We start from the raw sequence: 23,896 nt of genomic DNA, 5'->3' as shown, positions 1-23,896 counted from the left end.
CCCCGCCGCGCCTGTAGGGCCGCCAGGTCAACCCGTGCGTTTTATGGGTTCCCCCACCCCCTCATCGGCCCCTTAATTAAGGGGGTCGGTGTGGGGCCCCCTCACGCTCCCCGCCGCCCCCCGCCCTCCCTCTCGTGTTGCCACAGCCTGGCGAAGCCTTGAACCCCCCCAAACCCCCAGCCCAGAGCCCCCCAGGGCTGGTTTTATCCCCAAAATAAAAAAAGGGCAGGGACCCCTTTTTGGAGCCCCCAGGGAAGTTGCAAGAAGTCCAAGCGCAGCCCGATGAAGCAGCAGCACCTCTTTATTCAGCACCCCCAGCAGCGGGCGGTGCCGGCACCTAGGCCGCAGGGCTCGCCGGGCCCCCTCACAGCAGGCGTTTTGACAAAAACCACGGGAAAACTCCCCAAATCCTCCACACGCTGCCAGAGGAAGGACACGAGCGCGTGCCCAGCTCCGTGCCTTAAGGCCCTGCTACCATCCCTCACCTGGTGCATGGGGCACTAATAGGACTGAGCACACCCCATGGCCTAGGCCCGAGCACGTCCCATGGGCTAGGCCCGAGCGCACCCCATTCCCTGGGACATGGGGCACCCCATTGCCGCCCCCCATGCCCAGGAGAGCTGCCCGCAGCCCCGTTACCTCCTGCATCCTCCCCCCCTTGGGCATCCCCACCTTCAGCCCCCCAGGATCCCCCCATTTGGCTCTCCCGGGCACCCCACACGGAGCACAGCCCGGGGATGGGGCCCTGCGAGGTTCCACCACCCCCATCAGTGGGGTGGGGAGGAAGGCTCCGCGCTCATCGTCACCCCCGAGGCGCCCTCAGCTCCATCCCTGCTCCTCTCCTGCCCCCCCCCAGCACCTCCACCCAGAGAGGCGAGAGGACGGGATGCTCGTGGTGTATTTCGGTGGTGGTACAAATCAGAACAAACCAACAGGAAAAAAAAAAAAAAAAAAAGAACAAAACCCCCCCAAAAATAACAAAAAAAAAAAAAAAAACTTTCTCTGATTAAGAGCAAAATAGGAACATTTACAAATCCATCTGGCTCCTGCTTGGATCAAGTTAATGTTAAATACAAAAAAAAAAAAATAGGAAAAAAAAATCTCCTCCTCCTCCCCCCCCGAGATTATAAAAAAATAAGAATATACACATTCCGAGAGCTTATTACAGTATAAAGTTACGGGTGCCCGCCGAGGGCTGAGCGTCCTCCCGGGGTGATCCTCCCCTGAGTCACCGCGGGGCTGGGCCGTGCCGGTGACATCCCAGCCGGGCAAGCCGGTTGTCCCCACGTCCCCACGCCCCCAAATCCTCGTACCTAGCGTCTGTGCCCCGAGGGCTGGGGCACGGCTCTGGGATCCCCCCCATCCCGGGGGCTCCGGTGGCGTCCTGGGGCTGCAGGAGGGGAGGCACAGGGGGATGCTGCTGAGCCCCCCGGGGGGGAAACGAGGGGCAGGAGGGGGAAAGCAGGGCTGGGGGGGGGTCACTGCTGCGGGGAGAGGGCACCGGGACCCCCGGGGGGCTGTGCACGTAGGTAGATATCTGTGAAACAGCCGAGACGGGGCGCGGGGGGGGTGTATTACAGACACACGGACAGACGGACACACAGACAGCTGGGGCTGAAGGAGGCCCCGCTCCCTAAGCCCCCCCCCCCCGCTGGAAACACCCCCCCGGGGCTTCCCCACGGAGTTTCTGGTGGTCCCACCAAGAAATAAAAAATAAAAAAAAAAAAGGGAAAAAAAAAAATAAACACCTCCCCAAAGCCCGTCCCACCTCGTCTCGCCCCGGTGGCGGTAAGGCACAGTCCGAGCGCGGGGCCGCGGGGGTCCTGCTGCCCGGGGGGGGGGGAGATTTAGGGGCAGGGGAGGGGGGGGGGTCTCAGCATCCCGGCGAGCCCTTTTCGGGCAGCAGCCCCTGGCGCCGGGCGTGCTCCAGGACGGCGGTGTAGCAGAAGTAATACTGCTCGGGCGTCTGGATGCTGAAGGCTCGCTGCCTCCGCATGCGCAGCACCGTCTGCCGGATGTCCAGCGTGCCCACGTCCTGCAGCTGGGACAGGCAGATGTCCAGCGCGCAGAAAGTACCTGGGGACGGCACCCACGTCACCTCCCCGGCCACCACGCCGTGCCCCCCCCTGCGTCCCATACCCTCCATCCCCCCCTTACCCGTCCGGCCGATGCCGGCGCTGCAGTGCACCACGAGCGGGGGGCCCCCCGGGTGCCCCTTGAAGCGCGGCCCCAAAGCGCTGACGGCCACCCGCTGCTGCTGCTTCACCGCCCCCAAAAAGTCGATGAGGGTGGCGGCCGAGGAGGGGACGCCGTAATCCGGCCAGCTCAGGTACTGGAAGTGGGACAGCAGCCGCTGCTCCTTGCCCTGGGGGCGAGCAATGGGGGGGGGTTTGGGGTTAGCGCCCGGCCCCCTGCCAGGGGTGTGTGGGGCGGGTGTCGGGGGGCGGGGGGCACGCACCTCGGAGCTGTGGATCTCCAGGATGGTTTTCTTGTAGTGGCCGAGGTTCTCCACGCCCAGGTTGGTGACGGTCAGGGCCCCAAAGGACATGTGGGAGTCCTTCTCCAGGGGCCAGTACTGGCCGCACTTCCTCCTGCCACCCTCCTCCAGCCTGGGGAGGGGAGAGGTGACACTGGGACACCCCCCCCGGCCCCGTTCTGGGGACCCCAGGGGGCTCCGTGGTGGGGATGGCCCCAAATCCAGACCCGGGGCTGCTCAGGGAAGGGCAGGCACACCGGGATGCTGCTGGCTCTTCCCCGCGCAGTGGCATTTCGGGGGTGTCCCCTCCACCTGGGGTGCAAAGCGCTGCCCCCCCGGGTGTGAGAGCAGCTGGTCCCGCACCAAACCCGCTGGTGGTGCCAGGAGAAGCGGGGCTGTGCCACTCACCGGGTCGTCATCACGATGACCAGGACGTTCTGCTCCCACACCATGCGCCAGAAGTCCCCGTAGGTGTTCTCCAGGGGCCCTGTGGGGACAGCCCCGCGCGTCAGGACGGGGGGCTGGGGTGACCCCACACCCCCAGGGACGGCCGTGGGTGTCCACCCGAGGAAGACAGGCCCCATGGAGAAGCCCAGACCCCAAATAACCCCGCGGCACCCCTCACCCTGCGTCCCGATGTAGGTGTTGCGCTGCTTGTAGCCGTCCATGAAGCTGGCGTTGATGTAGTCGGTGAGCTGCAGGGAGAAACACGCGGGGTGGGGTGCACGAAGCCTCTCCAACCCCATAAAAACACCCGCTGGGGTGAGGGGGGCACGGGGACGGGAAGAGGGGCACGGGGTTGGGGTCGCTGGGTGGTTGGGGAGGCAGTGAGGGGATGGGGATGGGGATGGGATGGGGACGGGATGGGGACGGGATGGGGATGGGGATGGGGACGGGGATGGGGATGGGATGGGGACGGGACCCCGCTGCGGGCTCACCTCGGGGCGGCTGTAGGGCTTGGCCAGCTTGACGCGGGTCTGGTCCAGGCAGGGCACGTCCCCGTAGCGGTTCTTCTCCTGGTTGTAGGGCGCCCTGCGGGGCAGGGGAAGAGCCCAGAGGGCGGCGAGGGAATGGCAGCGGGGCTCTGCTGCCATCGCCTGGCCGCAGCCTCGGGAAGCGGCGTCCCCAGCGCGGCCCCGTCCCCGCCGTGCCCCCACAGACCCCCCGGAGCCCCCAACCCCTCCGTCCCCACTCACAAGGAGCAGGCGAAGGTCCCGGCGGGGCTCCTGCGCCGGATCTCCTCGTACTCCTCGTAGATGCCGCGCTTCTGCTTGCGGCCCACGTGCTCCAGCAGCTCGGGCAGTGTGACCGAGCGGGGGCCGGGGACGTGCACGGAGCCGTTGTCCTTGGGGGCCACCAGCGGCACCAGGATGAGCTCGTCCAGGGGGTCGGGGTGCCCGTTCTGCTGCGGCAGGAAGCGGCAGTTCCAGCTCAGGGGGTCCAGCTTGAGGCAGCCCCCCAGGGTCTCGGGCAGGCACTCTCGGGGCAGGTGCTCCTTCAGCTCCGACATCTTCACCATCTGCACCTGCGGGACGGGCAGGGATGGCCGCAGCCTCGCACACAGCCCGGCCACGCAGCCAGCGGGGTTCTCCCCCCACCCCGGTCCCCATCTTTGAGCCCAGCTCCTCCCAAAAGCAAGGGGCAAAGCCCAGCCGTGAGGGCGCGGGGCTGGGATCGGCGGCGCCGCTGATGCTTGGGGCATTTTGGGGTATGGGCACGCTTTGGGAGAGGGAATCTCAGCTCCCCTTTCCGTCCCGCGGGCTCAGGAGACATTTTCTCTCCCTTTCAGCAGTTCTGTCTCCACCTGCTGCTGGCAGCATCGCCACCGAGGCCGGAGCTGCAGGTGATTTCGGGAGGGGAGCAGGGGTAGGAGATGGGATCGGGAGGCAGCAGCGGGCTGCAGGAGCCTGGGTGTCCCCGAATCGCACCCAGCAGGACGGGGCCAGTGGCCACACAACCCCATCCCCTTCGGGAACAGCCTCGAAACACGCGGGGCGAAGCCTCCGGGGGCAAAACGGGAGGAAAGCGGGCACAGACGGGGCACGGGACCCCTAATGCAGGCAGGGGGAGGGCTGTGACCCCCCGGGACACGCTCACCCTCTCGCGCAGCTTCTCCTTGAGCAGCAGGCTGATGATGGAGTAGGGCAGGCGGAACCACATGGGCGCTCCCACGATGAAAACCTTCTTCAGCCGCGCCGGGAAGGCTCCCTGCGAGCAGCAAAAACGCACCGGGACGGGGTCGGCTCCGTGGCGTGGCACCAAACGCCCCCCACCCGCGGCGTGTCCCCACCCAGGGGACAACCAGAGGGTCCCCGAGGCAGCCCGCAGCCCTCTGCAGCTGGGGTTTGGGCGCTGCTGCTTGCTGGTGGCTCTTTTTTTTTTTTTCTTTTATTCCGGGGAAGGGAGGAGGCACGAAATGCCAGCGCGATTAAAAAAATAATTTGCATCTGTTTCTGCGCAAGCCTTGCCAGCAGCTGCAGGAGGAATCCGGTGCGTGGGGACAGCTGATCCCCTCCTGCCCTCCAGCCCCGGCCGCCCGCACCCCAAATATCCCCCCGGGGGGCACAGGCAGGGCCAGCGACAGCGTGGGGTGGGGAAATTGGCACGGAAAGCGCCCGGCGTCTCGCACGGAGCCGCTACCTTGAGCAGGTTGAGGATCTTCTTGCTGAGGTCCAGCTCGAAGTTGGTGTACTGCGAGCCGGCCATGTCGTAGATGAACACCAGCCCGTTCCTCTGCGTCTCAAAACTGGGCAGGGGGGGAAAAAACAGCATCAGCCAGCACCAGCCAGCACCAGCCAGCACCAGCCACGCCACCCTCACCGCCCACCAGCTCCAGGGCGAGCCCCCCGCAGCCACCGCCCACCCAAAGCCCCCGTTACGCCCGCTCCCACTTGCCCACCTCCACCGGGATGACTTAAAAAAAGAGGAGAAAGGGGATTCCACGCAGCCAGCCCTCGTCTCCTCGAGACGGGGACGGGAAGCCCGGAGGCAGGCAGCTCGGCTGCAGCATCGCGCTCCCTCGGGAAGCGGCGCGGGGCTCTCAGAGCCGGGGCTTTCCGAGGGCTGGAGATCCCCAGCGCTCACACACACACACACCACGGGCTCTGAGAACCCCACCGGTCTTTGCCATGCCAGGACAGCTTTTAAACACCTCGAAACAGGCTGTCAGCACAAACCCGGGGGTATTTTATAACCCAGAGGAGGCGCTTTAACCGCATTAAGCCGCTATAAAAGACGAGGCGGAGAAGCTGATGGAAACCAGCTGAGCAGCAGCATCTCCCCCCCTCCAAAAAAAAAAAAAAAAAAGAAAAAAAAAGAAAAAAACGGGGTTGGTGCATGGGGAACGGAGCCCCCCTGGTGTTGTTGCCCCTCGCCCACCCCCTGCTCACCTCTCCACGGCTCTGTCCAGCAGGTAGAAGAGCGCCTGGAGCACCACGTGCTGCACGCTCCTGCTGGGGTGGTGCAGCTTGGCGGTGAAGAGGGCGATGGAAGCCCCCGAGGGGTCCCGCACGCTCTGCCGAGAGAAAGCGGGGTCGGGGGGGTGCCAGCGGGCGGCTCGGGGCTGGGGGGGGGGATCTCCAGGCAGCGCCCACCCACCAGGATGGTGAACTTGCCGCTGAGCAGCTCCGAGCGCAGCGGCTCCTCGTGGGGCTTCAGCTTCACGATGCCCTCCTTCAGCCGCGTCTCCTGCGGGGGAGATTTCATTTTTATTTTTATTTTTATTTTTATTTATATTTATATCAGCAAGGGGATGGCCGGGAAGGTAAAGCGGGAAGCAGCCAGGCACATCTTTAAGTGAAACCCCGATGCGGGGAGGGGCAGCGCCCTAAAAACCAGGTGGGAGAGGTCCCCACGGAGATGTCCTGCGGCCCCCGTGCGCGCACACCCCAGGGGCTGCCCACCCTCACACCACCCCACAACATCAGGAGGAGACACAGGACCACCAGACACATCCCCTCGGGGACTTTGCAGGGCTGGGAGGGGTTTTCCAGGCGGGTAACAGCGGTGCAGGGGGCACAGGACCCACACGTACCCGGTAGGAGTGGAAGAGCTCGATGGCCCGCAGGACGTCGAACTTGCGGGCCATGAGGAACTTGACGGCCACGTTCCAGGAGAGCGGGGACACATTGTACTGGCCCGTCCACTTGTTGATCTCCTCCAGGAACTGCTTGGTGGCCTGCGGGAGACAGGGGAGGCGTGCAGGGGGGGCTGCCCGGCCAGCGGGGAGGTGCTGAGCGCCCCTCGGGGGGAAGGTGGCCACGAGCGGGTCCCCACGCCCGGAGCATCCCAAGAGAAAACCCCAAATCGCTGTGCTGAAAGAGCACCGGGAGCAGGAGGGATGGGGATTCATGGGGCTGATTTATGATGTGCCTGCACCAGCTGCGCCCCAAAACGTGATACACTCAGAGAGCTGCTGCTCCCCGTCCCCTTGGGAAAAAACAAGCAGGAAACGGTCTGATGGAAAAAAAAACCTAAACGCAGCTCTGCGGCACCACCACGGCCCCGAGCACCCCGGGGCATCTCCCCTCACCCCCTGCGTACACCCCGAGGGGACACAGAGGATGGCGAAGGTCCCCAAAACGTCCCCAAAAGCAGCACAGCTCGGCCTTAAAGCGGGAAGGTGCCTGCGAGGCGCTGCGGCTCCACGGAGAACGGCACGGGGAGAGCGGCGACATCCTCCCGCCGTGACGCAGGGCCGGCGGAGGAAGCAGGGACGTTACGGGGGGGCCCGGGGCGTGGGAAGCGCCCGAGGAGCGTGGGGGGCACCGGGGGGTCCAGGGGGAGCAGGGGCACGACCCCACTCCGGCTCGCCCCGGTGGTGGTGGGGCTGGGCTCAGGAAGGGGTTTGGGGAGGGGGAAATGGGGAGGGGGGATTTGGGGAGGGTTTTGGGGTGTGGGGGGGATTGGGGGGTGTGGGGCTGGATGCGGGATGGGGGTGTAGATGGGGGGAGATGGGGGGTGGAGATGGGGTCAGGGGGGAATGGGGGTGGTGGGGGGTGGAGATGGGGAGTTAAGGGGATGGGGGGTTGGAAATGGGGGTCCTGGGGGATGTGGGGCTGGGGGGATGCAGCTGGGGGTCCTGGGGGGTGTGGGATGCAGCTGGGGGGTTGCGGGGATGGGGGGGGCATGGGGCCGGCTGGATGGGAGGCACAGAGCCGGGGGGCACGAGGGCTGGGAGGCCGGGGGGCTGCGCAGATTTGGGGCGCAGGGGGCTGGGCCTTTGGGGGCGCGCAGCAGGGGGGGGGCAGGGGGACATCCGGATGGATGGGGGGGGGGGGCGGATAAAGGAGGGGTCCGGGGGGGGCGCAGGGATGCGGGGCGGGACGGAAACCCACGGCGGCCGGGGGGGGGACCCCCAAAAAAAAAAAAAAAAAAAAAAAAAGGGAGAAAAGGGAAAAAGGGGGGGATGGGGGGGGCACCTACCTGCTCCTCCTCGGCGCTCAGCTCCGCGGCCATGCTGCCGGGCCGGGCCGGGCCGAGCCGGGCTGAGCCGGGCTAAGCGGCGGGGCGGCCGCCGGAGCCCATCCCCGGGGAGCCCGCGGGGCTGCGGGCACCCCCCCGGCCCCTCCCGGCCTCCGGGCGAGGCCGCACGCTCGGAGGGGGAGGCAGGGGAGGCTCCGCCCCGGGGTGGCCGAGGGAGGGAGGGAGGGGATGGGGGGGGGGGGGGAGGAAAAAAAAAAAAAAAAGGGGGAAAAGTGGGGGAGAAAAGGGGAAAAAAAAGGGGAAAAAAAGGAACGGGGAGGAGGGGGGGGGAGGCAGGGAGCGGGGAGGAAGAATGGGAAGGGAGAGGGAAGGGGGAAGGGAAAGGGGGAAGGGGGAAAAGGAAGGAGAGGAAAAAAAAAGGAGTGAAAAGGAAGGGATGGAAAATAAGGAATGGAAAATAAATACAAATATAAAAATAGAGATTTTTGTTTAAAAAAAAAAGGCAAAAAAAAATAAAATAAAAGCAAACCCGAAGAAATCCTCCCAAGCCCCGGGAAGTTTGGCTCGGCCCCGGGGAAGCTGGGCCGGGCTCCGCTCCCCGCCCCGCTCTGCCCCGGCGGGGGCGGCGGCAGGAAGCGGCCCCGGCCCCGGCCCCGGCCCCGCGGGGAGCGGCCCCCCCCGTGCCCCCCCCCCCCCCAGCTCGGGGGGACCCCGGGCGCGCCCCCCGCAGCTCCCCCGGGGCTCCCCGGCAGCGGCATCCCCGGCCCCCGGGGCTCCCCGAGCCTGCCCCGCAGGCAGCGCTCCCGGCCCTGCCTTCGCTCTCCTCCCTCCTCTGCCCCCCCCCGGGCACCTTCCCGGTCCCGCTGCCCCCCCCCGAGGCTCCCGGCCCCGCCGCCCGGGCCAGGGGACATTTTGTTGGGCGGCGGAGCGCGGAGCTGGCGCCCTGCCCGCAGCCCGAGAGCCTGCACCTCGCTCGCAGAAAATGGAAGAAAGGGCAGAGGGAAGCGGCCGGGCCCGCAGCCGGAGCCCACGGAGCTCCCAGCAGCTCCCCGCTCGCTCGGCCCGACCCAAAATTTGGAGCCCGGTTGGGTGAGCAGCGATACTGCCTGATGCCCACGGGCAGGGATGGCACCCAGCGAATGGAGGAGCTGCAGCGACCCAACTGTGTTGGCCCCGGGAAGCTTCCGTGTGCCACCCTCTCTCCAAACACAGGCGTTGGTTTCCAGCGGGAATCGCAAGGCAAATATTTATCCCTCCGGCCCTGCTCATGCTTTTAAAAGGGAAACTATGCGGCAGCAGCTGGAGCGGGCGGAAAGCGCCGGCTGCTTCCCTCCAGCTCGCCGCCATCGATCAGGGCTGGAGGCAGCCACGGTTCATCTCCGGCTCCCTCCCTTTCCCTTCGCTGGAGGACCTTGAGAGCTCGCTGAAGGGCAGCAGGGAGCCTGAAACCCGAGCTGCGGCTCTTCCAGCTCCTTCCTCCCCGAGGGATGCGCAGGCCGAGCAGCCAGGTGCCCGGCTCGGGAGGTAGAGCTGGGCTGGATGCACCCAGACCCCGCTGCCCTCCCGGCGCTCCCAGGGCCTCTCTCCGCACCACTTTGGGGACCAGGCAGCCCAGCTGCTTGTCCTGTCCCCTCTGGAGCAGTCGCTTTGCAGGCTAAAAACACAACCCGCTGCTCAAAAAGGGCCGTGGACACGGCTGAGAAACAAAAAAGGGGTCCCAGAGCTGGGGGGCCGCTTCTTCTCCTCCTGTGGAGGGGGAGCAGGGGGTGGCCCCGTCCCCCTGCCACGCTGACAGCTCCCGTGGCTGTAATCGATAGCGAGCGGCCCACGTGCTTGGCACAGAAACGAGCATTTTCCGGGAAAAATGGGGGGGGTGAGGGCAGAAGGCGAGTGCCCCCGCTATCTGTGTGCAGCCTCCCTGCCGGCGCTATCTCCTGCTGGGCACAGGCCCTCCTCGGGGGCCACAGGGAGGCATTCGCACGAGGATACCCCAATCCCATGGGTTTTGCCCATTTTCCTCTCCCCCTCCACATTTAGAGTGGCCCTGCCCTGGCTTTTGTCATCTCCCCTTCGAAAACAAGCTGGGGACAGCGAGGGTGACGGTGAACCAGCCCCAGGGACACGCAGGAGAGTGGGCTTGGGCAGGTAGGGGCCGGAGCAGCTCACTGCGCTGAGAATTAAAGCCCTTCAGAATTAAAATCCATTCAGTGGCTTTGCAACCAGCTTTTTAATCCCCCTTTGGGAGGCACAGCGTGTCTCGGCCCTGAGGTAGCAGGGAGACGCTGAAGAATTCGCGTTTCTGAGAAGCCTTTTTATTTGGCACCGTCGGTTTGGAGAGCGAAATCATTCCTTCCTCCCTCTGCCGAGAAAAGCCCGGCGCCCAGGCTGGGGCTCACGCAGCACGGAGCCGTGCTGAGAGGCAGGGCCAGCTGTGATGCAAGGGGAGCGAGCTTCTCAGCAGCTCGTGGGCGTGGAAAGCCCTGCCTGCAGCTGTACGGCCGGCCCGCTGCAGATTTGTGTTACTAGAAGCAGGCTGACCACAAAACTTTCATTGAGAAGGCCTGGGCAAACAGCTGGGGCAGCAGGCTGCGGTGCCCCGCGGGCACGGCTGCCAGCAGGACCCCCGCCCCAGCAGCAGGGTCCCAGAGCCTGGGACAGAAGCAGGGGCTGAGCTGGGAGCCCCGCAGCTCGGGCCAGGTTGTTTTATTTCACAGCAGGTGAGTGCCCGAGCAGAGCAGCAGACGATCCTATGGAAGCCCTCGCTTCTGCGAGGCCAAAAAGTGGCTCTCAGGGCACCGCCGTGCCCTTTACACAAAGCCATCCTATAACGATTACCTTCGCTGCCCCCCAAGGGAGCAAGAAACCTTTTAGAAACCTTTTCCTTCCTCCTCCCGCAGCAGCCTAATTCTCCATCCTCACTGCTTCCTCCTGGCCCCCCGGCGAGCCCGCTGGCTGCGGGGTAGACAAATGTTCCAACTCGTAGTGCCCGTCCCCAGCAGTGCTCGGCTGCCCCTCTGCCAGCTTTTTACTCTTCTTGCTCTCGATGATCTGCTGGAGCTGATGCCCAGCGTAGTGGGGCTTGGCTGTGAGCGCCGTGGGGGGCACGGCCAGCCCCAGGATCTCGGGCAGCATGTAGGGCCGGAGCCAGCCCACCAGCGGCGTGCTGCCGGGCGTGTAGTGGGTTTGCTTGTGGTAGAAGAGAAGGCCGTCAACCTGCAGGAAGGAGAGAGAGCAGGTGAAAAGCCCGAGCTGGAGGCTTTTACAGGTCAACCAGAGCGCCAGACGGCGGCACCGCTCCTCGCTCACCGGCCAAAGCCACCAGCTGGATCGTTTTATCTCAATAAATAGCGGAAGGGAAAGGGGAAACCCGCAGAGCTGCTGCCCTGGAAGATCAGCACAGGTCCAGCGCGTGCCAGAAGGCTTTAAGGCATCAAAGGTAAACGTTTCGAGGCACGAAGCAGTGCTTTTCCCCTGGTTGCTGTGATCCCACTCCACAGAAAAGCCACCCTGATTCCGAAGGAGGCAGCGCACAGAAAGGCCATTTTACCGGATTAGGCTTATTTTAAATAATACATTGTGAGAGTAATTAGTGGGAGCGCGTGACGCCAAGGAGCCCCGCTTCCTAGTGACACTGCTACAGCCCTTCCAGCCTGCTTATGCAAAACAAACTCTTAATGCTTCCCAAGAGAGAACTCCTCCAGCGATCAATGACAGCTACGGACACTCAGGCCTCCAAAGGCTGAGACCCAAACCCTCGTGGCTGGCGTTTTCCCCACGCCCAAGCCTCCTCAGCCCCGCTTTCCCCGGGTTTCCCAGGGGTGCACTCGGCGAGGTTCGATCCTGCTGCAAGACCAGCTGGCTCGGGAGGTGCTGCTGCTTTTAGCTCAGCCTCGTGAGCTCTTAGAGGCCATTTCCCTATGAGTACGAGTGGCTGAGTGGGCACAAGTGGGCGAAGAAAAGAGCCCACCACGTTCAGCTGTCAGGATAAGCTGCAGCAGCCCCAAGTGCTCCCCGGCCCCTCCTGGAGCCCACAGCCCCCAGAAAAGGGGCACCTGTACCAGCAGTGAGCCGAGGCATGGAGGGACCGTGCAGATCGAGGCGAGTTTGGTGCCTGTGAGCCTGGCCAGGCAAAGTGCAGGCACGTGTCCACCTCTGCGCCCAGGCACCGGCTTCCAGCAGAGCGGGTGTAGCTCCCCACGTCACTAAGGCTGTAATTTTTGGGCACTGTTAAGAGCTTGCAAAATGATCCCAGAAAAGGGGGGATTCCCATGCTAGGAACACACGAAAGCAGAACAGTAAACAGCTTGTGTAAGCCCCCGGATATCTAAGTGCAGAGCTTCTCTCTCCCCCCCTCTCCCTCCTTCCTGGGAAGATGCACGGAGGGGAGCCAGGTCATGCAGCACCACACCACTGCGCTCTCCCAGGAGGATGCACGGCCCTCTGCGAGCTGCGGGGACTCTCCAGCACCCGCAGGAATCTTTTAGCGACATCAGCGCCTGGAAACGCTTCTGCCTTCCAGACCGCTCCACACAGCTTCCCCAAACGGAGGAATTCGGAGCCTGGTAGAGGGTTAGGTCCCATTCCTCCTCCCCGTGATTTCTGCTAAGTTACTGTAACTCCCATGTTCCTTTCGGTTTATTTAATCTGTTGGCTGTGCCCTTTATCCTGAGTCACTACTCCGACACCAGCCACATCAAGATAAGGGCTGAGAGTGGCTCCATATGACCGAACCGTTTGAGAAACTGGCTGGGAAGGATTTCACATTTTACAGCCATGCTTTCCAGATGTTAGGTGCTCGGTAGCATGCCTCCTCCTCCACATTGGTTTTTCTGAGAGACTTTGGCTCCCCCTGCCTTCCTAGAAACTCGCATGCTGTTTTACTCAAACCCGTGGGTAGCTCCTGAAATCCCCTCCAAAAAACACTCAAAACTCAGTGCCAGCTGACTGATCCAAAGTCCACTACATTCAATGGAAAAAAAAAAAAATAAACGAACTCCTGCTCTGAAAATAGCAAACTAGGAGCCAGGTCCTAACTCCGAGGTTACAGATTAACTCTGAGGACCCAAATTTGAAAGCACAGACCACGTCTGTCGCCACCGCACCCATAATAGCCTGCTAATAGGCTGAATAACTACGGCCACTCCATGCCCAATAGGCAGAGAAAAGCCTCCCCTGCTTTCACAAACCTATTTAGCGTGATTCATCACAGGATGCTGGGCCCAGGCGCAAGGAGATATCTATTACACTGCCCAGTCTACAGCGAGGCTGCATTTGTGTCTTCCGCAAAGACAGCAGGAGAAAGGGGATGCCTGCTGCTGCTGAGGCAGTCAGTTGAGCACGTTGAGTTTTTCCTTCAGGTTTTCTTCCGTTCCCACTCCCCTACCTGTGTTCAGAGCAGTTTCTGACTTCCTTTGACGACTGTCCTGGCCTTAACGAGCAGAAGGCAAAGTCAGCCCTCACAGCCCAACGAGCCTCCCCGAAGTTTAAACCTGCACTTCTGTTAATCGCTAATTTGGGCCGTGCAAGCACAAGAGACGCAGTCCCAGCGTGGCTTTTGGCTTCGTAGGACAAGCGACCCCTGTGGAGGCTGCCCCTGAGCTAGGAGCAAGGCTGAGCGCGCTGCAGGAACTGCTGCAGCAACTGGAAGAGCTCCTGGCTCCCAGGTGTTTGCCATGGCCCCTGCATCCCCCCATCCTTCTCTGCTTTGGTGCCAGGTCAGCCACCAAAAGCTTCTAAAGACATTTATGCTGGGGCCTGTGACTCGCCACCACGCAGCTGAGCTGCTCGGCATGCCAGTGCCTGCCCTGCCCTTCCTCACAGGGCAGCAGAGGGGCTGAGCAGCACTGCCAGCCGCTCTTACAGGGGAATGAGCGCCTCTGAGAGCCAGCCAGGAACAGCAGGAGCCAAAGGCAGGAAGCTGCTGGCTCTGGACAGAAGCGAGAAGCAGATCTCACGCTATTCCCTCTGCCAGATCTGGTGGCAGCAGCACGACAGATCCCTGGGGCCACATCCCAGAAGGACTCAGGTGCCCTCAGAAGCTGCCGTGAGCTCAAACCCACCCCTTTCCTCCCCGGGAGAGGCAGCACAGCTGAGTGTCCTGCACACGGGCAGATGGGAGCAGCTCAAGGGAGGAAACACAGAGTCTGCAGCAGATTTCAGAGAATGACACCAGCCTGCCTGCCTCACAGACCTCCTGAGAGCTGCCAGCATGCAGCCCGGCACGCTGCACAGATCCTCAGGCCCCGCCTGGGGCAGTAAATGGAGCCAGCTCTGGCCCTGAGAAGTTCAGCTCTGTCATATTTCCACGTGAATGTGAGTTATGCTACTTCTGGAGGCAATCTCCATCAACTCAGCTCTTCCCAGGGAGGGTAAGGACAGTCCAAACGCAGGGAACACTGCGCTTTAACCCTCCCTAACCAGCCTGGCTGGACACAGCCTGTGCTTGGTGACAGCCACCCGCACACAAAGCCTTCCCCAGACACTTCCCTGAGCAGCACGGCAGCTCAGCAGGCTTCCCGCAGGCCTGGGGAGAGCTCCCAGGAGGCTGGGGCGCGCTCTGGCAGGCACGCAGCCAGGCTGTCCCCCTGCGTGTTCTCACCTCGAACGGGTAGTCCGCGGCCAGCACCGTGCACAGGCTCTCCGGGGTGCAGGGATAATTTTGCAGGCCCACAAATTTGTACTGAAATGGTAAAAGAAGAAGGTTAGAGGAGAGAAAACCGCACAGCCTAAGATAGAACAATTCAGTGAACCAAGCACTGGCATGGAGGTGGCTGAGGAGGAAGCGCTTCCCCTGGTTCAAGACCTAACAGGAACGACAGGAGGAAGGAACCAGACAGGTCTCAGGCCTCGCTCCAGTAACAGCGAGCAACCTCTGAGAGACAACCCGGGATCGTCACGACCCCCGGTGTGCCCAGAAGGATCTATTTCAGGTATTTTGCATCTATCATCCCTGCTCCAAACACACCCCCGGCATTTTGTTGGGGGTGCAGATGGCAGAAGCCCTGCGTGCCCCTGCTACCTTTCCCCAAGCATCCGAGGCTGCAGGAAGGGCTTTTCAGGGGAGCTGACCCTGAGATGCTCTCTTAACCAAAATAGAAAGTGATGACCTCTGGGCAGGATGCAAAGCAGACAGATGTCTGCGCCCGGCTGCTGGCTCAGCCAAGCAAACCTTTCCACCCAGGAAATGGAAGCTGAAACGACCCCCCCCTCATCAGGGAGCTGTCTTCTGGATATTCTTGTTGGAGTCAGAACAGGATGTTCTCCGAACACAGACACCTCCGAGCTGGCACAGGAGCATTTCTCCCCATTAATGAAAGATCTGCTCCACCCAGAGGCTGCTCTGCTCGGCTCTGCCAGCCAGGCTGCCAAATCCTCTCGTGTCTGTCCCCAAAAATCACTTTCCATGCCACCGCGGGTGCCAGGGCTGGCCCCCACACACACACATACAAGTCTTCAGGGACTCCAGGTGGCAACGCAACGCCCACCCCTACAACTTCAGCGACTGGCTTGAGCTCCTGCTAAAGCTTTGTGATCCTTTATCCCTGCCTCGTAAGCCCGGACTACCAAAGAATAATTCCCTTTGTAGGCAGGCTGCAGACCGACACCGTCCCTCTAGAAACCACACTGGTTTTCCGTTCCACTGCAAGCGAAAGCTGAAAGAGGCGTGGACGTTAGCCGATATCCTGCAGCCTGATCTCCCTCGGCACTTTGGCTGGAAAGAAAAACCCACATTCATTTACAACGCTCCGCGGCTCTATTTACATCCTGAACATGTCAGCCCATTCCGTCACAAGTACGCTTTGAAGCCTGATCTGGAAGGGGAAAAAAAAAAAAAAAAAAAGCTTTTGCCTGCAAACAAAAGTGCTGAAGCCTGCTGAACAGGAGAGCTTACCCCCCAGCCTCCTCCTCCTGCCAGTACAAAAGAACTTACTGGATTAATCCTGCTTTTCTCTCCCAGCCCTTCCTCCTCTTGGATCTTTGAGAAGAGCCAGAAGAATCTGAAGTCAGTCTGAGAAAAGAGACAGCCCTTAATTACTATCCGCCACACATCCGCACCTGCAGGGCCGCAGCCCTCACAGATTTACAATGAGCACCCTCCCCTTGCATACTTCCCTCGAAACACCCCCAAAATTTGCCCCGTTACGCCAGCAGCCGCCAGCCCGTGAGCTGTAGAGGTGCTGCTGGTTCGCTCCAGCACTCCCCACGCTGTGTGCTGAGCTCCGGCTGAAATCCAGCTGAGGGAATCGGGAGCAGAAGGGAGAAATTCGGTACCTGGCAGTCGTACACAGGGTGTCCCCTCCAGCACATCACGTCGAGGATGTAGTACGTCTGCTGCGCCTCGCTGTAGATGCAGTCCAAGATGCAGTACACTGCGCACAGACACCAGGAGGTCCGGGCGCTGCCCAAGCCCCCCGCAAGCGCCAGATCAAATCCCTCCTGCACTGAGCCCCAGCGTAGACCCAGAGGTGCAGAGGGAAGCCCTCCTTGTACACGTGGCCACAAAAAGCTTTTAGCTCAAAGGATCTACAAAGGTACCACGCAGAGGCACAGCAAGGAAAAGCATCTGTCAGGCAAAGGCGCTTTATCCATCTCTATCCCCACCCCAGTGCAAGCCAAGCCATGGTAAGAGGTATTAACGAGAGCAGGCTGTAAGCAGCTCTGCTGCTCAACGTAACAAGAATGCTGAGGTTTAAGCAATTAACCAGGCAGCTAATTAGAAGAAATGGTCTTATTTAGCATAAAGGTATTGGAGATCGTCCACATCTAGGTATCTCCAGAGAAACACGGACAGCCTGAAGCTGACTAACCCCTGGTACCAGAAACGGGAGCAATTTAGGGGCTCCAGGGAGCAGCACCGAGCCACCACGCCTGTGGGTACGTGCACATGCACAGAGAAGATGGAGGCTGTCCTCTGCCTGCCCCAAAACCCTCCTCAGATCACTCGTTACCTTTCTCACTCGTTGAATTGTGCCGGTTTCCCCCTGGGAGCAGCGAGGGGAACCTGGTGACACAGAAGCCGCTCTTGGTGTAAGCCGCTGTGGAGCCCTGAGAGGAAAAGGGAGGCAGAACAACGTCACAGCTGGGCTCAGCACCCTCCTGCCGCAGCGGGAACACCCCCTGGGTGCTGGAACACAGCTCGCACCAACCCGCCTGCCCAAGGAGAGGTGCTGGGTGCTCAGCACGGATCCCAGAGCCCAAATGTTTGCAGTTCTCAGGGGGTTCGTGCCCTGGGGAGCTCGACACACGGGGCAGCCTTAGGCTGGCTGGCACAGGAAGGGTGCAGGAGAGGACACCCCTCACTCTATTACGTACCCGGGAGGCCACGACCAGTGCCCGCTTCCCGACAGGACACACCACAGCAAGCCACTCCTGCTCCAGGTCCACAGGGACGTCGATCAGCCACTCGGACAGCATCAGCTGCGAGGAAACATGGAAAAGCAGCTAGTAACAACGCCCCTGCAGCCATGGGAAACACACGGCTCAAGGACAAAGCAGGAGGGTTTTGGCTCTGTTCTACAGCTCCTCCAGGTGCTTCACGGACAACTTGTGTTGCTCACCGGGCCGAATTACAGCACCCAGCTCCCTCTGACTAACCTGTGCAGCAGGCTCTTCCCCTAAGTCTTTCTCCTGACTAAGCTTCCGAGCACAGTGCAGGGCTCGCAGCCCTCACCTGGGCATCCCGGTCCTGGTGCCAGCCTCACTTCAGCCCTTTGTTTCATTCATTTAGTTTTAAACAGCTGGCGGAGCTCAGGGATGCATAACATTAGGGATAAAGAGAACAGCTGAGTCCTCTCCAAGCCCCTCAGCATATTTGGTGGCACCAGCACAAAACCTGAGTGCCTTTTAGAGGAAACGTGGCACTGAGGCTGAGAAGCCCCCTCTCCCAAGGTTTCCCTTCCTTCCTGGTGCCCTAAGGGTGATGAGAAGCAGAAATCTTTAATGTGCAGTGGTGCATAAACGCCTTTAGCAGGGCTAAAACCCCCCAGAGCCCGCACGCAGCGCAGCTCAGCCTGCCCTCTGCCCGTGCACGCAGCAGGAAGGCTGAGCCACTGAGCACCCAGCGCCTGCCTGGGGCAGCCGCACACCTGGTTGGCGTAGCGCTTGGGCAGCTTCCTCTCCACCTCCATCTCCTCCTCCTCATCCTCCTCTTCATCCCCCTCCTCATCGCTCTCCACCCCAACCCAGTCGTTCTCTGCCAGCCTCCGGGCATGGTTCACGTAGTCCAGCCGCCTCCTGCAGGGGGAAGGAGAAGGAATAAAGGCACAGGGCGACACAGACACCCCTCCCCCACCCCCCTCAGGCCTCCCCCACCCCCCTCAGGCCTCCCCCATCCTCCTCCCCCCCCTCAGGCCTCCCTCCCCCAGCCAGGCCCCGCAGCCCTGCGGCCTCCCCCGCTGCCCCCGCGTCCCCCCCATCCTCTCTCACTCTCTCTGGAGGCGGAGGAGGCGCTGCCGGCGCTCGGCCTGCCCCAGCCCCCCCCCGGAGCGGCCCTTGTAAGCGCCGAGCCTCGGGTGCGGCCCCGCGGGCTCGGCCAAGGCCTGCAGGGCCGCGCTCAGCTCCTCCATAGCAACGCCCGCGCGCACTTCCGCCCACCGAGACGCCGCGCCTAGAGCGCCGCCGCCCCCATCACAGCGCCCCCTGCCCGCTTGGAGGACCCCACCCCCGCCGCTCCCCCGGAGGGGAGGGGAGCGGTGGAAGGGGGGGGGGGGCGGATTTGGGGGTCCCGTACGGCGGAGGGGGGGGGGGAACCGGGATGGGGCCGGTGCGGGGAGGGAGGGGGGAGGCCGGCCCGGTGCCCCCCCCCCGGGGCGGGTGCTGCCTGCAGAGGGCGGCGGAGGGCGGCGCGGGGAGCCCGGCGGGGCCGTGCGTCACCGGGGGGGGGCGGCGGGGCCAGCCCGGCACCGGCACCGGCAGCGGGGAACCGGGGAGCGGCACCGGCACCGGGACCCGCACCGGGACCCGCACCCGCACCGGGCCCCGCCGCCCGCTCCGTCCCGCTGCAGGTTTGCGGGAACGGAGAGAGCCGGGGGTGGGGTGGGAGGGGGGGGGCGGCTGGGAAAAGAGGGGGGGGCAAGCAAAAAAAAAGCAAGAAAACCACAAAAACAAACCAAGGGAAAGAAAAAAACAAGCAAACTGAGCAAAACAAGGCGAAACAACCCAAAAAAAGGCTGGCGGAAAGCCCCCCCGGGCTGCCTGCGGAGGGGGAGGCAGCTGGGGGGGGAGCGGGGGGGGACAGGGGCTGAGCGGTGCTGAGCGGTGCTGAACCGTGCCAAGTGGTGCCGAGCCGTGCCGAGCTGTGCCAAACCCTGCCGAGCTGTGCCGAGCTGTGCCGAGCTGTGCCGAGTGGTGCTGAGCCCCCCCGGTGGATGCTAAGCCCGGCGGCCGCCCCCCCGGGGGCCGGTGGCCAGCAGCGGGGCTCCGTGCCTCCAGCGGGGCGTCGAGCCCTGAAGCGGCTCCCGCTCGCTTTCCGCCACCTTTCCCCCCAAAACCGGCCTCGGCTCTTCGGGGACTCCGCTTGAGGCCGTCCTCTGCCGCCTTCCCCCCCCCCCCCCTTACCCTCCCGGCCCCGGCCATGGCGCTGCGAGCCCGAGCGCTCTACAACTTCCAGAGCGAGAACAGGGAGGAGATCAGCATCCAGGAGAACGAGGAGCTCGTCATCTTCAGCGAGGACTCTCTGGACGGCTGGCTGCAGGGCACCAACAGCCGCGGCGAGACCGGCCTCTTCCCGGCCTCCTACGTGGAAATCCTCCGCTCCCGAGCGGGCTCCGGCTACACCGAGAGCCCCGGCAGCCCCGCCGGCTCCCCCGGGCACGGCTCGGCCTTCTACGCCTCGCCGCCGAGCGTCTCGTACCAGGGCAGCTTCGAGGATGACGACGATGATGACTGGGATGACTGGGACGACGCCTGCACGGTGGTGGAGGAGCCCCGCGGCCCCCCGGGTGCCAACGGGCACCCCTCGGCCGGGCTGCAGCCCCCGGCGCCGCCCTACTACGGCCACCAGCCCGCCGGCTACCGGGCCAAGCCGTCGCTGGAGAGGCAGGACAGCTTGAGCTCCTCCAAGAGGGGCAGCGTGGTGGGCAGGAACCTCAACCGCTTCTCCTGCTTCGTGCGCTCGGGGGTGGAAGCCTTCATCCTGGGCGACGTGCCCCTGATGTCCAAGATCGCCGAGGCGTACAGCATCGAGATGGGGGCGCGGGGCCCCCAGTGGAGGGCCAACCCCCACCCCTTCATCTGCTCGGTGGAGGACCCCACCAAGCAGACCAAGTTCAAGGGCATCAAGAGCTACATCTCCTACAAGCTGACCCCCAGCAACATCAACTCGCCCGTCTACCGGCGCTACAAGCACTTCGACTGGCTCTACAACCGCCTGCTGCACAAGTTCACCGTCATCTCGGTGCCCCACCTGCCCGAGAAGCAGGCCACCGGGCGCTTCGAGGAGGACTTCATCGAGAAGCGCAAGCGGCGCCTGATCCTCTGGATGGAGCATATGACCAGCCACCCCGTCCTCTCGCAGTACGAGGGCTTCCAGCACTTCCTCTGCTGCCGCGACGAGAAGCAGTGGAAGCTGGGCAAGCGGCGGGCGGAGAAGGACGAGATGGTGGGCGCCAGCTTCCTGCTCACCATCCAGATCCCCACGGAGCACCAGGACCTGCAGGACGTGGAGGACCGGGTGGACGCCTTCAAGGCCTTCAGCAAGAAGATGGACGACAGCGTCCTGCAGCTCACCAACGTGGCCTCGGAGCTGGTGCGCAAGCACGTGGGGGGCTTCAGGAAGGAGTTCCAGAAGTTGGGCAACGCCTTCCAGGCCATCAGCCACTCCTTCCACATGGACCCCCCCTACAGCTCCGACGCCCTCAACAACGCCATCTCCCACACGGGCAAGACGTACGAGACCGTGGGGGAGATGTTCGCCGAGCAGCCCAAGAACGACCTGTTCCTCATGCTGGACACTCTCTCTTTGTACCAGGGGCTCCTCTCCAACTTCCCGGACATCATCCACCTCCAGAAAGGTACGGGGGCTCTCCCGGGGGTGGCTTCTTCTCCCTTAGGGCTGGGGATGTCTTGCATGATGGCCCCACGTGCGGAGTGGGACCTGGGGTGCAGCCCTGTGCTGTGCGGGGACGGGAATGGGGTTTGGGATGGAGAGGGGGATGAGGATGCATGGGGATGGAGATGGGAATGGGGCTGGGGATGATGGTTAGGATGGAGACGAGGATGAGGATGGGGTTGGTGATGAGGATGGGGATGGCGATGAGGATGGGGATGATGGTTAGGATGGGGACAAGGATGAGGATGGGGATGACACTGAAGATAAGCATGATGATGAAGATAAGGATGACAAGGAGGATGGGGATGATGATGAGGATGGAGATGATGATGAGGATGGGGATGATGTTGAGGATGGGAATGACGATGACAATTAGGATGGGGATGATGATGAGGCCGGGCATCGGGACCATCACACGTGGCAGCACTTCCCGACCCCTGGAGGTGCTGCTGGCTCCAGGCTCAGTTTTTGGACCTCCTGGGGACAACCAGGGTCAAAGTCTTTGCGAGTACACCCCCGCACATCAGAGAAGAGGACGGCTGGGCCCAGCACCCGGCTGCCCAGGGCGCTCAGCGCCCCGTGCGGGGCGGCTGCGGAGGGCAGGGGATAAATCCCTGCCGGCGGTGTCCCCGTGCCCTGTCCGGGTGTGACGCACAGCCGGGCTGGGTGTGGGAGCGGGGCCGAAGTCCACGCACCCCTCCCAGGACACGGCAGGGAGGGGACATCCGCACTGGCTGGCGGCTTTGGGACCGGGGGCTTTTCCCCGGAGCCCCCGCGTGGCTCCACGTCCCCGGGGGCCGGCCGGAGGAGCAGCCCTGGCCGCTTCCCTGCGCTCCTCTCCTCACTTTGTTTACCACCGCGGGCTGGATCCCGTCCGGAAGCGAGGCCGCGTGGGCAGAGCGGAAGGCAGGATTTGGCCTCCAACCTTTGCTTCCTCCGGGCTCCTCCTCCTCCTCCTCCTCCTCCTCCTCCTCTGGGGGCAGCGGCAGTTCCCCGACCCCGGGTCCCCGCTGCCGGCAGGGAGAGGGAACAAATTCCCAGCGTCCGCTGGAGGCCAGATCCTGTTTGCAGGCAAACAGCCTCTGTGCTAAGGAGGGGGAGGAATGCAGGGCCAGAGCCAGGCGGGATTCTTTCGAAACCGAGCTATAAAAATAAAAGGAAGGAGGGGGAAATCTGGTGTCGGAGCATCAGCCGTGGCTCGGGCACTCTCCGTCCCCAGGATGCTGCAGTCAGCAATGTCCTGCCCGGCTCTCCAGGGCTGCCCCATGCTGTTATCAGCCCAAACTGCACTTTGTAGCAAAGTTTCTTTTCGGGAGCTCGCCCCAGCTGCCAGCTCCGAGGCCGGGCTGTTATCAGCTGGCAGCGGCACCCGTGCAAGGGTTGGGTGTGCTGGTGAGCCACCCGAGCACACCGCTCACCCCGAGGAGAGCTGCTCCTGGTGGGAAGCAGCTCGGGGCTCTCAGGAGCCGGGGCTGGAGGGGCCGGGGGACCCAAAGACATCCCCGATCCCTTTAGGGGATTTCGGGGTCCCCGCCAGCTCTCACTCTGCCCTGCCTCGCCAGGCGCCTTCGCGAAGGTGAAGGAGAGCCAGCGGATGAGCGACGAGGGCCGCATGGACCAGGAGGAGGCGGACGGGATCCGCAAGCGCTGCCGCGTGGTGGGCTTCGCCCTGCAGGCCGAGATGAACCACTTCCACGAGCGGCGCGTGGCCGACTTCAAGAGGATGATGCAGTCCTACCTGAAGCAGCAGATCATCTTCTACCAGCGCGTCAGCCAGCAGCTGGAGAAGACGCTGCGCATGTACGACAACCTCTAACGCCCCCCCCGACGTGCCTGCTTGCTGCCCCTCCGAAACCACGCAGTTTTCTCTCCGCGGCCTTGCAGAGCTTCTCTGTTCAGGGGGGCTGAGGACGAGTGGGAACTCATGACGCTAGTGACCAAATACCTTCGGGGTCTCCCCCAGGCGGGCCGCGGTGCCGTGCCACCGCGCAGCGGGTCCAGGGGGGACGCGGGTGTTTCCCACGAGACACACAGACAGCGACGTGGCGGTGCTGGTAGCTCTGCCCACCCGTTTTTAGCTTTTCCAAAAAAAAAAAAAAACAACAACAAAAAACACTAAACCCGTCCTCCCGGAGGAGAGAGGTGGGCGCATCCCGGCTCGCTGGGAGGAGAAATCAAAGCGGTCGACATTTTGCACACTGAGAGTTTTTCAGAGGGGAAAGGTCTTTATTTGGAAGAGAAATTTTTGTTTTGTTTTGGGGTCATGAGATATTTTCAATATTTTCCATTTTTCGCAACCGTTTCTGCAGCATTTTTACCGATTTTTAAATAGACACAGAAGCGAACGGAAATCTCTTTTCTCAAGCACTGCTGTTGACTAGAAAAAGGGATATATATATATAAAAAAAAAAAAAAACACCAAAAAAAAAAAAACAATCCAGCCCACAGTGTTTTCAATAAAACCGTCGGTTGAAACCTTCCCCCGATCCCTGGGAGGTTTTGGGGGAAGCGGAGCCGCTCCAGGAGGGGCTCCGTGGAGGGGGCACGGCGCTGAGCATCCCTCCCGCGCGTCCCCCCGGCGCGGGGCTGGCAGGAGGAGGGGAAGTGGCTGGGATAAATCACGCCGAGGGAAGTCGGGGCCGGCCTGGCCCCGCTCCAGGGTTAAAATTAGCCCCAGCGCGCGGGCCGGCAGGGCAGCACGGGGAGAACAGCGGCACTGGGGGGGCAGTGGGAGCCCCCCATCCCAGCCCATGGGGACGGGCACGCTGTGGTGCAGACGTGCTTCCTCCTGCATCCCCGCCTGGGGCTGCCGCAGTTTGTCCTGTCCCCATCCCACCCTGGGTAATCCCATCTCCATCCTGTCCTGTCCCGTTCCCATCCCCATCCTGCCTTCTCCCCAGCCTTCCCTGGTTCTATCCATCCCCATTCCCATCCTACTTTGGCCCCAT

General features: G+C 62.8%; 3 protein-coding genes across 3 annotated transcripts; 1 reads left to right on the top strand and 2 right to left on the bottom strand.

The window, feature by feature from the left end:
* Positions 1-283: 283 nt before the first annotated feature.
* On the bottom strand, positions 284-8,081 carry PTPN9 (protein tyrosine phosphatase non-receptor type 9). The gene is made up of 13 exons (XM_038185085.2): positions 7,901-8,081; positions 6,510-6,653; positions 6,074-6,163; positions 5,866-5,990; positions 5,117-5,222; positions 4,574-4,684; positions 3,673-4,001; positions 3,415-3,508; positions 3,102-3,171; positions 2,885-2,963; positions 2,459-2,609; positions 2,158-2,365; positions 284-2,076 (listed from the first exon to the last, which is right to left on the bottom strand). Exons 1-13 carry the CDS (start codon positions 7,931-7,933, stop codon positions 1,874-1,876), a joined length of 1,743 nt encoding a protein of 580 aa, XP_038041013.1. The 5' UTR covers positions 7,934-8,081; the 3' UTR covers positions 284-1,873.
* Positions 8,082-10,099: 2,018 nt separating this feature from the next.
* Positions 10,100-18,576, bottom strand: SNUPN (snurportin 1). Its single transcript, XM_027465658.3, has 8 exons — positions 18,326-18,576; positions 17,986-18,133; positions 17,213-17,317; positions 16,849-16,945; positions 16,172-16,269; positions 15,831-15,908; positions 14,499-14,579; positions 10,100-11,113 (listed from the first exon to the last, which is right to left on the bottom strand). Exons 1-8 carry the CDS (start codon positions 18,463-18,465, stop codon positions 10,802-10,804), a joined length of 1,059 nt encoding a protein of 352 aa, XP_027321459.3. The 5' UTR covers positions 18,466-18,576; the 3' UTR covers positions 10,100-10,801.
* Positions 18,577-18,769: 193 nt separating this feature from the next.
* Positions 18,770-23,384, top strand: SNX33 (sorting nexin 33). The gene is made up of 2 exons (XM_005021349.6): positions 18,770-20,910; positions 22,511-23,384. The coding sequence occupies exons 1-2, from the start codon at positions 19,473-19,475 to the stop codon at positions 22,762-22,764; spliced, it is 1,692 nt and encodes a 563-aa protein (XP_005021406.2). The 5' UTR covers positions 18,770-19,472; the 3' UTR covers positions 22,765-23,384.
* The last annotated feature ends 512 nt before the right edge of the window (positions 23,385-23,896 follow it).

This window comes from Anas platyrhynchos, chromosome 11, assembly GCF_047663525.1.
Source record: "Anas platyrhynchos isolate ZD024472 breed Pekin duck chromosome 11, IASCAAS_PekinDuck_T2T, whole genome shotgun sequence".
NCBI lineage: Eukaryota > Metazoa > Chordata > Aves > Anseriformes > Anatidae > Anas > Anas platyrhynchos.
Note: the sequence above shows the minus strand (reverse complement) of the source record. Positions and strands in the feature narration are given on the sequence as shown.